The 12347-nt window shown below is 46.6% G+C and overlaps 1 protein-coding gene across 7 annotated transcripts in view; it reads left to right on the forward strand.

The window, feature by feature from the left end:
* Nucleotides 1-12347, forward strand: part of LOC309569543 (ryanodine receptor 3) — a 1308933-nt gene that overhangs the window by 411841 nt on the left and 884745 nt on the right. For all 7 annotated transcript variants that reach the window (XM_082275412.1, XM_082275411.1, XM_082275414.1 and 4 more), the window contains 2 exons: nucleotides 5040-5152; nucleotides 10844-10949. In XM_082275412.1, coding sequence (XP_082131538.1) covers nucleotides 5040-5152; nucleotides 10844-10949 — 219 coding nt within the window. The remainder of the gene's footprint in view (nucleotides 1-5039; nucleotides 5153-10843; nucleotides 10950-12347) is intronic.

Below are 12347 nucleotides of genomic sequence, written 5' to 3' on the forward strand. Positions count from 1 at the left end.
CTCCTCTGATTGAGATGGTGATGTAGCTGCTGTGGCGGGCGTGCCCTTTTCAGGGTCTCGCTCATCCCTGGACCCACTGGAGTCTGAGGTGGAGGGGGAGGGGGTTGATGATTCTCCCCTGGGGTCGCCTGAAGAACGCGCAACTATGGATGAGTTGATCTCTTCTGTGAAAGAGACACTACATTTGGAGGATGAGCCCACTCTTCCGGGCATTGTGTCATCGTTTGGTACACATAGGACCCGCAAGTCGGCGCAGGTTTTTCCCTGCCCCCCTGAATTTCATAACACTGTGAATGAACTGTGGCGCAATTTAAAACGTCCATTCACGGTACCTAGTAGGTTTAAACTGCTTTATCCCTTTGCGCCGGCTACGGACACGCGTTGGTGTGTGCCTCCACAGGTAGATCACACTGTGGCCATCTTAAACAAGGCTACCTTGATTCCAACTGAGGACACCCCGGTGTTCCGGGATCCCACGGACAGGAGGTTGGAGTCTCTTGCCCGCCATTCCTACACGGTGGTGGGTTCCTTGCTCAAAACTATTTTGGCGTCCGTCCTGGTGGCTCAGGCAGTGGCGGATTGGACTAAGGTGCATAGACGCAACCTCGCGTCTGATTCTGCCCCACCGGCCACACTGGCTATGGTGGATCAAATTCACCAAGGAGTCATGTATTTGTGCGATGCGCCCTTGAATGAGGCCCCCCTGGCGGCACGCCTGTCGAGTGTCGCGTGCTTAACCGTCGACTGATCTGTCTGAAGAGCTGGTCGGCTGACCAGACATCACGGAAAACAGTTGCTGATTTTCCATGCAGGTTCTCGCCTTTTTGGCGAGGCGTTGGATACCTTGGTAAAAGACGTCATGGGGGGCAAGAGCACGATGCTGCCCCAGAACCCGAAGAACAAGTCCTTTCGTGGCAAGCGGGGTTCTGCCTCTCGACCCAATCAAGGGTCCTTTCGTGCCTTTAGGAATCAAACCAAGGGCAAGCCCTTCAAGGGCCAGGGTAGCCAGAAGAAGCCCTGGGCGGGCAAGCAGAAGTCCAGCAATGCCGGTGCGGCAGGGTCAATCCGCCTCTGCCTGAAGGGGCGCCCTCACCCATTTCTGGGGTAGGGGGACGTTTGCGCGTTTTCCTCCAATCTTGGCTGCTCCAAATTCCGGAAAGGTGGGTTCAGGAAAGCATTCGATCAGGGTACAAGATCAAATTCCTTTCCCGGCCGGTGGACAGATTTTTTCCCTCAAATCTTCATTTAACCCCAGGGCGCCTGCAGGACCTGCATCAAGCGGTGCAGGACCTCCTTGCTCAGGGGGTGATTGTCGCGGTGCCTCATCGGGACAGGTTTCGGGGATTTTATTCCAATCTGTTCACTGTGCCCAGAAAGGAGGGCAAGGTACGTCCTATTCTGGACCTAAAAGTGCTGAACCGCTTTGTGCGCGTTCAGAAGTTCTGTATGGAATCTCTCCGTTCGGGGGTGGCCTCCCTGAGCCCAGGGGAATTCCTGGCCTCTATAGACCTGAAGGATGCGTACCTACACATCCCCATTTTTGAGGGTCACCAGAGGTACCTTCGGTTCGCTATCGTGGAGGACCACTATCAGTTTGTGGCGTTACCTTTCGGTCTCGCTTCGGCTCCAAGGGTCTTTACCAAAGTGCTGGCGCCTGTTCTGGGCCTGCTAAGGGCACAGGGCATTGCGGTCTTGGGGTATCTGGACGATCTCCTCTTAAGATCGAGTGTCAGACAGAACCTAATTCGCGATCTGTCCACCACGGTACAGACGCTCCAGGAGTTCGGATGGACCATCAACGTACAGAAGTCGTCCTTGTCTCCTTCTGGTTCGTCTTCCCTATCTGGGAATGATCCTGGACTCTGCTCAGGCAAAGGTGTTCTTGCCGGAGGACAAGCTCCGGACCTTACAGGACAAGATCAGGTCCCTCAGGGACAAACCATCCTCGTCACTCAGGACCTGCATGCGGTCCCTAGGGTTGATGGTATCGGCCTTCGAGGCGATACCCTTCGCTCAGTTTCACACAAGGTCTCTTCAAGCGGAGATCCTGGCCAGGTGGGACAGACTACCTCAGTCCTTGGATCTGAGTGTCTCTTTGAGTCGCCGGACCAGAATGGATCTTCTGTGGTGGCTCCAGTCCCCGGCAGTGTCAGAAGGCAAATCCTTTCGTCCATTACTGTGGACAGTGATTACCACGGATGCCAGCCTGTCGGGCTGGGGTGGAGTCCTGGGCAACCTGTCTGCCCAGGGCACTTGGTCGAAGGAGGGATCCTCCCTTCCGATCAACATTTTGAAATTGAGAGCGATCAAACTCTGTCTCTTCCAGTGGTCGGACCGACTTCGGGGCCGTCCTGTTTGGATACAGACGGACAATGCTACCGCGGTGGCTTACATCAACCACCAAGAGGGCACCAGGAGTGCCCGGGCGGCCCGGAAGGTGACCGTCATTCTGTCTTGGACCGAGACTCATGTCCCGACGATTTCAGCAGTTCACATTCCGGGTGTGGAGAATTGGCAGGCCGAATATCTGAGCCGCCAGACCCTGGACCAGGGGGAATGGTCCCTGCACCCGGAGGTCTTCCAAATGCTGTGTGCGAAGTGGGGATCCCCGGACGTGGATCTGTTCGCGTCTCGGCTAAACCACAAGGTGGAAAGGTTTGTGGCAAGAACGCGTGATCCTCTGGCAGACACCTTGGATGCGTTGGTAGCCCCTTGGCATCAGTATCGTCTGATGTATGCCTTTCTTCTGATTCAGTTGTTGTCCAGGTTCCTTCGCAGGTTAGCCTCGGAACCACACTTGGTGATTCTGGTAGCGCCGGACTGGCTGCGCCGGTCCTGGTACGCCAACCTTGTTCACCTGGCAGTGGCGCCTCCTTGGCGGCTGCCAATGCGGGAAGATCTACTGTCTCAGGGACCGATCTTCCATCCTGCTTTACAGTCGCTGGCTTTAACGGCCTGGCTGTTGAGACCCAGGTCCTGAGAGACAGGGGTCTCTCCTCAGAGGTCATTCCTACTCTGATCAAGGTTAGGTAAGCCTCTTCTGGTAAAATCTATTACCGTACCTGGAAAGCTTATTTCGCCTGGTGTGAGTCCAAGGGGTTCTCCCCTCGCTCGTACTCGGTGTCGAGAGTGTTGGCTTTTCTCCAGACTGGTGTGGACCAGCGCTTGGCGCTGGCCACGCTAGAGGGCCAGGTATCTGCACTGGCTATTCTTTTCCAACGCCCTGTCTCATTCCTTGATTCGCACCTTTATTCAAGGTGTGCGACATTTGGCCCCTCCCCGGAGGGAGCCTTTACCTCCATGGGACTTGAACTTAGTTCTGTCCGCGTTACAGTGTTCTCCCTTTGAAAACATCCGGGAGATATCGTTGCCTCTGCTGTCTAAGAAGGTTGATTTTTAGTGGCGATCACTTCGGCTCGCAGCTTGTCGGAGTTGGCGTTGTTGTCTTGCCGCTCTCCTTACTTGGTGATTCACAAGGATAAGGTGGTCTTGCGACCTCATTCCTCTTTTCTCCCTAAGGTGGTCTCTGAGTTCCACCTTAATGAGCACATTGTTTTGCCTTCGCTCTGTGCGAAGCCGAAGCATCCTAAGGAGGTTGCATTGCATTCCTTGGATATTGTCCGATCAGGGTTTACCTGTCGTCCACTGAATCCTTTCGGAAATCGGATTCCCTCTTTGTCCTTCCTGAGGGACCTCGGAAGGGCATGGCTGCGTCGGCAGCGACCATAGCCAAATGGATCTGACAGACCATTGAACAGGCCTATACTTTGAAGGAACAGGTTCCACCCTTCCCTGTTAAGGCGCACTCTACCAGATCTTTGAGTATGTCCTGGGCCTACTGGCATTGAGCCTCGGTGGCCCAGGTGTGCAAGGCTGCGACTTGGTCATCGGTGCACACCTTTTCCAAATTCTATAAGGTGGATGTTCTGGCATCAGCTGATGCCTCCTTTGGCCGCAAAGTTCTCAGTGCGGCAGTGCCATAGGGGACCCTTGTTTTTTTGTGGGTCCCTGGCTGTTGGGGTGTTTATCCCCTGGATATTTGTTTTTCTGGGTTGTTGCTCCTGTTGAACCTTTTCTATTGCCCAGAAGGTTCTCTTACTGTGCGTGTAAGGTTCCTTTCTCTGATGTAGGTACAGCGTTGCCTTTTCTACGGTTGCGTCTCCCACCCCACATGTCTACACTGCTTTGGGACATCCCAATAGTGATGACTTAGAGGAGGCGGCGACTGTCGGAGGACGTAAGAGAAAACTGAATTTTTGTAAAATCTTACCGTAAAATTCCTTTCTCTGAGTCCTCCGACAGTCACCGCCCCGCCCCTCTTTTGGGTTTTTTTCTTGTACACCTACTGCTATTCTACCAAACTGAATTGGGAGGGATCACTGCAGGGGGGTATTGACCAGTGGGACAGCCCCCATGGGTGTGTCTATGCTAAATGCTTTTGTTCTTTTGACCAAGTCTTATGCCTAGCTACTCCTGCGGAGCGGAAGTCAATACCCAATAATGATGACTTAGAGGAGGCGGCGACTGTCAGAGGACTCAGAGAAAGCAATTTTACGGTAAGATTTTACAAAAATTCAGTTTTTTCATTGCGGCATTCTTTTTAGAACTCCCACACAAGTCACATGTATATAATGCAGGTGAAACTTTCCTGTGACTTTTGAGGGTTTACATTGAAGTTTATAGCCCTCAAGTCGCATGTAAGTCAGACCAAAGTAGTGAGCGGTATTCATTGGGAAACATAGGGTGCGACTTGTCATGCGACTTTGGGGTCCAAAGTCGCATGACAAGTCGCACAAGTGTGAATGGGGCCTAAAACTACATGGACCTACATCCCTTCATAGCACAATTGTGAACCAGCACAATTGTAAACTAACCAATTGGCTCTGAAAATCAGGCTCATCCATATAAGTCAAGTTCTTATTTTATACAGTGTATCCAGATCAGTTTACTGTGGTTTAAAGTGTTTTTTGGAAGTCATCAGTGTCCATTTGAAAATGAATCTTATGGTGAAATAATTTTGAACCATATTTTGATTACAGGAGAAGCTTGTTGGTGGACAATACATCCTGCATCCAAACAGAGATCAGAAGGAGAAAAGGTTCGAATTGGAGATGATCTGATTTTAGTCAGTGTTTCTTCTGAAAGATACCTAGTAAGTATTCTTCTTCATTGCTCAAAAAAGACATTGCACATAATATAAATTTGTTAAAGGTACATATACTGTAAACTGTAATGTCAAAATTTTTGGGATGCCTGTCTTTACACGCACATGAACTTTAATGGCATCCCAGGCTTAGTCCGTAGGGTTCAATATTGAGTTGGCCTCCCCTTTGCAGCTATAACAGCTACAACTCTTCTGGGAAGGCTGCCCACAAGGTTTAGGAGTGTGTCTATGAGAATGTTTGACCATTCTTATAGGAAACGCATTTATGGACCTTGCTTTGTACAATGGTTCAAATCATTTGGTGGAGGGGGATTATGGTGTGGGGTTGTTTTTCAGGAGTTTGGCTTGGCCCCTTAGAAGGCATCAGCATACCAAGATATTTTGGACAATTTCATGCTCCCAACTTTGTGGAAATGGTTTCGGGATTGCCCCTTCATGTTCCAACTTGACTGCACACCAGTGCACAAAGCAAGGCCCATAAAGACATGGATGAGTGAGTTTGGGGTGGAGGAACTTGACTGTCCTGACCTCAACCTGTTAGAAGACCTTTGGGATGAATTAGAGTAGAGACTGTGATCCAAGCCTTCTCTTCCAACAATAGTGCCTGACCTCACAAATGTGCTTCTGGAAGAATGGTCAAACATTCCCATAAACACACTCCTAAACCTTGTGGACAGCCTTCGTAGAGGAGTTGAAGCTGCTATAGCTGCAAAGGGTGAGCCAACTAAATGCAGTATTGAACCCTAAGGACTAAGACTGAGATGCAATTAAAGTTCTTGTGCTTGGGCATCCCAATACTTCTGACAATATAGTGTATATAACAAGATAGTGAAAGAGCTATGCTAATTTTCTGGTGATAGAGTTATACCCAATGATTCATGAAAGAGAGGAATTGTCTGACTTCAGCTCAGTCACAATGTCTCCTAGATAGCTTTAGCAGTTCAGTTTTCACTTGTTCATTAAAAGTGCTTTTAATCTAGTTGCTCTACATTTATATTTGAATTTAGTTTTAGGCTGGGCTGGTAGATTTATTCACACCCAGCCAAAATTGATTTTTAGTTCCTTTGAGTAGCCATTAGTGCTGTTGGCATATGTCTACAAATATCATTCAATATCAGTCATTAGATTATTGCTCTTTCATCTTGGGACATAGCATCATCAGTTGATGGTAGACACATGTAGCAACCTAGGTTCTTTAACTATCACCTTCACTCTTCTCTGTTGTGTAACAAATACTATTTACTGAAACAGTGTTGAGTTTTCCCTCTCCCAGCCTTTTAAAACAAGCATGTCTGCTTAAATCTCATACATCTGTTCCAGCCCAGAGCATTTTGTCTTTTAATAAAATGTATCTGTTAATTAAAACCTAATAGACTCTGTCATACAGAACACAGGCTGTATATTCATGGACCTTGGGTAATAGGCTGGTACTTTCAAGTGATTGGACAGGGGCAAACGTTTGAGGACATGCTCACTGAGCATCCCCTGTAATCCTACCCTACTCTGTGGGTTCTCAGTTATTTCCTAGTGTCCTGTTCATTTAATTTTTAACAGAGAAATCACTAGCTTAATTTATTGTTTTTCTTTGGATTCTTCAATCAACTTTTCACTGTCTTCTAATACAATAATAGGCAATAATTGGAGCAGTGCATTCTGATTGGTACAACCTCCAAAAACCTTGGGAGCCATACCTGGACCCCACCCTGTAGAGACAGCCTGTAATGTTTCTTATGGCACTGGATCCTGTTTGTTCATTCACCTCACCACTTTTTGCAATGCGTGTAGTTAACTGCAGCGTGCTATTTAGGTCCAGGGCAGTGGTCCTTTCCTATGGAGCCCAGACCCTGAAGACCCCTTCAGGGGTACACTCATTGTGACGAGTGAAGCCTGAACTCTATATATGTACCAGAAATATGAACAGGTAAGCAAGGGTCATCCTTTTTATTGTACTATAGCTGTAACTCCACAATCCTGAATAGCATGCATTCATACTTTATAACTATGAGGAAACCATGATTGTGTTTGAAACATATTCACTTTTGCAGTCTTATTTTCTCAAACATGACACAAAAATTCAGCACCTCAGTGTTTAATTTCACGTGAATGACCAGGAGTTACAGTACATCACACCACAGGCTGCACACTTTACTGCCCCTTCCACATAGACTTATTAAAAAGGTACTTAGGCACTTCCTCCCACCCTTTTGCCATGAAGACTTTAAAAAAACAATAAGGTGAAACCACCCTTCTCCTGTGCTTGGTATCCAAGCCCCTCGACCACACTCCTCACGGGACTGACAACTGGCTTCTCAAATGGCTAAGGTCTTGCTGCCCTTATCGGGCTGGGGTCGTCCACCGGTACTAAAAGCCAAAAGAACAAAGAAAGGGCGCACCGACCTAGCGCATTATCCTCAATAAAAGGCTTTATTTAAGTAACATTAAAAATAGGATGGTTCACACACGGGTGTTTTGATTCTCCGATACGATTATTCTATTTCCACCCCTAACTCCTAGAGTACCCCACAGAAGAATACACCCACCCATAGCAACAGGCAAATGGGAGACACAGCAAAAGCTCAGGTGAACATTAGCTCTGCCAAAGGTCCACACAACATCCAATTTCATAGTACTGTAACAGCAGGTCCTGATTTTATCACCAGTCTCTGCATATGATTCTAGCACTATCTCAGCCATACAACAAGCCGCTAACCTGACTAAGGCAAACTTTTCTGCAATTATGTCACAATTCCTGAGACAACTAACAACTTTAATACAGCCATCACTCTCTATGGCTCAAAAATAATACGTTCCTTTTCCAGGTCCCTCGTCTCTACCTGGATCAAATTCTGATATGCTTGCCCTGAAAGAGGCAGACATAAAACGTAATGAAGAGGACCCGGAGGCAGTGTTAGAGGAGGCTGCAGAAGATTTCCTATCCCCACGCTCCTATGCACCTAGTGTTATGGCTTCACACATTATGTTTGCCAGCGTTGATATGCTCACTTCTGCTGTGCACAAAAACCTCAGCATTCTTACACTTGAATCTCCTCTGTCTCTCAATGCCCTTTTGGGTACAAAGAAGACATTCCATATTCATGAGCAAGTAGGATGAGCAATTTATGATGATTGGGTCAATCCAGAAAATATTTTCACCCCTCGAAAAATAATTTCTAAGCTCTATCTGTCACATACCTTGTGGAAGAGCCTGAAACTATGAGGAAGGCCTCTCTTACACCTCTGACTCAGCAGCAGGGCTAGACTGACTCCCAGGATCAAGCAGGGGAAGACCATCAATAGACTGCAGCAGAGCAGGAGTGCTGGATGGACACCAGTAAGCAGGAGACAGGAGTAAGCTGGCACTGGAGATAGATGACAGGCACAGGCTGGTCCCAGACAAATGGTTAGCGGTTCCAGTGGAATATAAGCAGAGGCTCTCAGCATGTAGTCCAGCAGTGATGGGGATAGAAGCAGAGTCAGATGAACTGGGTCATACACAGGCAGATGGATCAGGTGCAGATGCATAAGCAGGAGCAATGTTAGAATGCAGGCTGAGTCAGTAACAGATCAGTGGAGCAGCAGCAAGGGGAACAGGCAGAAGCGTGGTCAGAGGCAAGCTGGGCTTAATACAGGCAGAGTTCAGGAGTAGTCATGACAAACCGGGTCAGTAACAGTAGTCAGATGCTCAGTAACAGGTAGCAGGTATGCACGGGAACCCTATAGACAAGATAGCACTGAAGCATAGCTCAGGCTCAGTTACTTGGTGCCCCCACTATAGCCAAAAGATGGTCACAGCCCCGGCTTAAACTGCCAGGTGGGCGTACATAGGCATACTCCTATTCTCTCGCTGCAGCGCAATCTGTGATCACTGGGTCCTTGGGACTCAGTTGATCACAGATTGGGTAAAAGGCCATTTACAGCAGACCCTTTACCATGTGATCAGCTGTCAGCCAATGACAGCTGATCATGGAAGTAAACAGATGCTTCTGTTAGAGGGTCATCGGTCCCACACAGTGCACATCAGTGCCATTATTCAGTGCCATGCAGTGCTGCTAATCAGTGCCCACCAGTGCCACCTATCAGTGCCCATCAGTGCTGCCAATCAGTGCCTCATCATTAGTGTCACTTATCAGTGCTGCCTACCAGTGCCCATCAGTGCCACCTATCAGTACCCATCAAAGCCACCTCTCTGTGCTGCCTATCAGTGCCATCCTTCAGTGCAGCCTCATCAGTGCCTCCTGATCAATGCCCACCAGTGCCACCTCATCAGTGCCCATCAATCACCCCTATCAGTGCCCATCAGTGCAGCCTTATCAGTACCCCCTGCTCAGTGCCCACCAGTGCTGCCTCTTCAGTGCCACCTCAGTTACTAAATGCAATAACTTCTGCGCAAACCAATCAAAATACGTTTATTGCGATTTTTTACCAAAAATATGTAGCAGAAAACAAATTGGCGTAAAATGTTAAAAAAATTTGATTTTTACATTTTTTTGGGGAATTTCATATAAAAAATTTGAAAAATATTGTTATTTTTTCAAAATTGACGCTCTTTTTTTGTTTATAGCGCAAAAAATAAAAATCGCACAGGTGATCAAATACCACCAAAAGAAAGCTCTGTTTGTGGGAAAAAAAAGGACGTCAATTTAATTTGGGTACAGCGTCGCATGACCGCGCAATTGTCCGTTAAAGTCACGCAGTGCTGAATCACAAAATAGGCCCTGGTCTTTGAGCAGGAAAATCTTAAGTAGTTAAATTACCCTTTTTTTGAAAGTAGAGACCCCGAAGTGATGTCATTTTTTGCCAAAGTTTTTTTGGAATTGAAGAAAAATGTTTCTACCAAGTTTAAACACAGAGCACTTCCAGAGGACACACTCTGGCTTTGAAAGGAGAGATACACAGAGCAGCTGTGCCTGCCCCCTCCCCCCCCCCCACTGCCCATTTACAGAAGTCTTTGTATTTTTTGAGAAAAAGTTCACATATTACAAAGACTTCTGTAAATGGACTGAAGGAGGAGAGGGGCAGGGTTAGCAGTTCTAGCGACTCTGCTTTTGAAGGATCTGAGACCACAATGGGCAGCCTTGGAGCTCCAGAAGTTATCTTCCTGGAGCACAATTACCTGCCCTTAGTAAATCATAGAGATAAGTCTATGAGGCAGTAGGCATCTTTTTATACTTAACTAACGGTATGCTTGCAGTTTTTACAAAGTGACCGAAGTCCTGAAAAAGTGATTGTGCATTTAGAAAAAGTGGAATGATTGTCACTGAAGTAAACTACTGATTGAACTAGCATTTTAAACAATACATTTTGTGGTGTTCACTGAGATTAGAGACACCACAAAGTTTTATTTACCTTCAAGGTGTGCTTAGGATGAGCTGAAGAGGGAACGGGTGCTAAGGCTGGTATTATTCCTGTTCATTTGAATAAGTTGTTTGTTGAAAGAGAACTTTGTCAAAACTAATTTTAGTTATTTTTGGCAGCAATTGATAGAAGAGCACCTTGTTTCTCTGCTCTCAACATGCCAACCACTATGTTGTACCCCACACAAGACAAGTTAAATTTTATGTATGTCTTTTGCAGAATCAGTGCAATGTTGTGCTCAACCTCTCTCTAGAAATGTTTTTACAGCACATACAACTACTAAATAATTAATTCCTAATAATAATTCTTAATTTTATCTCATAGCATCTCTCCATATCCAATGGAATGGGTAATATTCAGGTGGATGCTTCCTTTATGCAAACACTGTGGAATGTCCATCCTACGTGCTCCGGGAGCAGTGTGGAGGAAGGTCCGTCTTACATCATTTGAGTTTTCGTTGATTTTACCTGATTGCGCTACATTTTGCCATAATAATTTGTTTTTAACTTTTTTTGTGTTTTTGTATGTGGTCACTGCTATAGACAGGATTCCATTGACTAATGAGCACATAAAGATAAACATTTCCCAATAAACAATTGTTAAAAATCTTACCCCTGCAATGGCAGTTTACAAATTTTAATGCTGCTAGCTCTTGCTGTCTCATTGCTGCTTCCCTGAAATTCTGGTTTCCACAGGAAAGAGTTAACAGTGGACAGTACAATTACCAGCGAGTCTGTTATTTTGGAGAAAAGAGGGGAAGGAGCAGGGGAGTAATGCCACCAGCTTAAAGCTGAATTCCTGAGTTAAGTCCAATGAGGTGCATGTCCCGTTGTGGCCTTAACTCTTAATTTACATCTGCCAGTTATATGGAGCTCTAGAACGATAGCTCTTGCTATTGTTCTAAAGAAACAGTGCTGTACCTTTTTGTCTTAGCTGGTCTTAGCTCCTTCAGCACCTGCTCCCTGCTGTGCCTGGCTCTCTACTCTGCTCCCCATTCACAGGCACCCTATTTTGCGAACCCAGAGTGCAGCGGCTGGGAGCTTGCATGCACCTCATTGGATTTAAAGCAGGCCATAGATGGAGTTATTTTTGCAGGAAAGAAAATTGCTTGATTTCCCCATCAACACAGTCAGAAGCCATTGTGTTCTCCTGGTGGGTGGGGCTGCCCCCACTGGGAGAACACAGTGAATACTGCTGGTAGCTATAAAAGCTTCTACCAATAATCGCAATTAAAAATCCAAAAGGCTTGTTGAACCCAAGTTGATCGATCAATCGCCTTGAGTACATTCAGCCTTCCCATACATAGATTGGAAAAGTCTAAGGCTGACTTTACACACAAAGTGCCAGCACAATTTTCAGAGTGGCTGGATTCCTGGAGTTCAGCTTTAAACTGGAACAAAAGCAAGGATAAAAAGATGAAGAAGGTGCATACTTGGCAAGTGATTAAAGGATAAGTTCACCTTTTATAACATGTTACATCAGTATTCAGTACATAACATGGGCCCATGTCATTGAGTTCTGTGAATGGGAGAACTACAAATACCAACATCCTTTGCGGCTGTCGGCTTGTACTTCTCAGTGAACTTCCAGGGTGCTGTTGAGCGCTCCAGGTAGTTCATTGCTGCTTCTTGTCAGCATGTAACTGCCTGCTGGAACGAGCAGACAGCTTATATTGACAGTCTGCAAGAGCCCTTCATTGTACCCATAATCTGCTGATCGCAGGTGCAATGCTTTACAGGCTCCCAATGCTTTACAGGCTCCCAATAGAAAAAAATAATGAATGCACATTTTTTTACCTGCAAAAAGGTGTGCATTTATGTATTTATTT

This window comes from Pelophylax lessonae, assembly GCF_965119305.1.
Source record: "Pelophylax lessonae genome assembly, chromosome: 13".
NCBI classification, from domain to species: domain Eukaryota; kingdom Metazoa; phylum Chordata; class Amphibia; order Anura; family Ranidae; genus Pelophylax; species Pelophylax lessonae.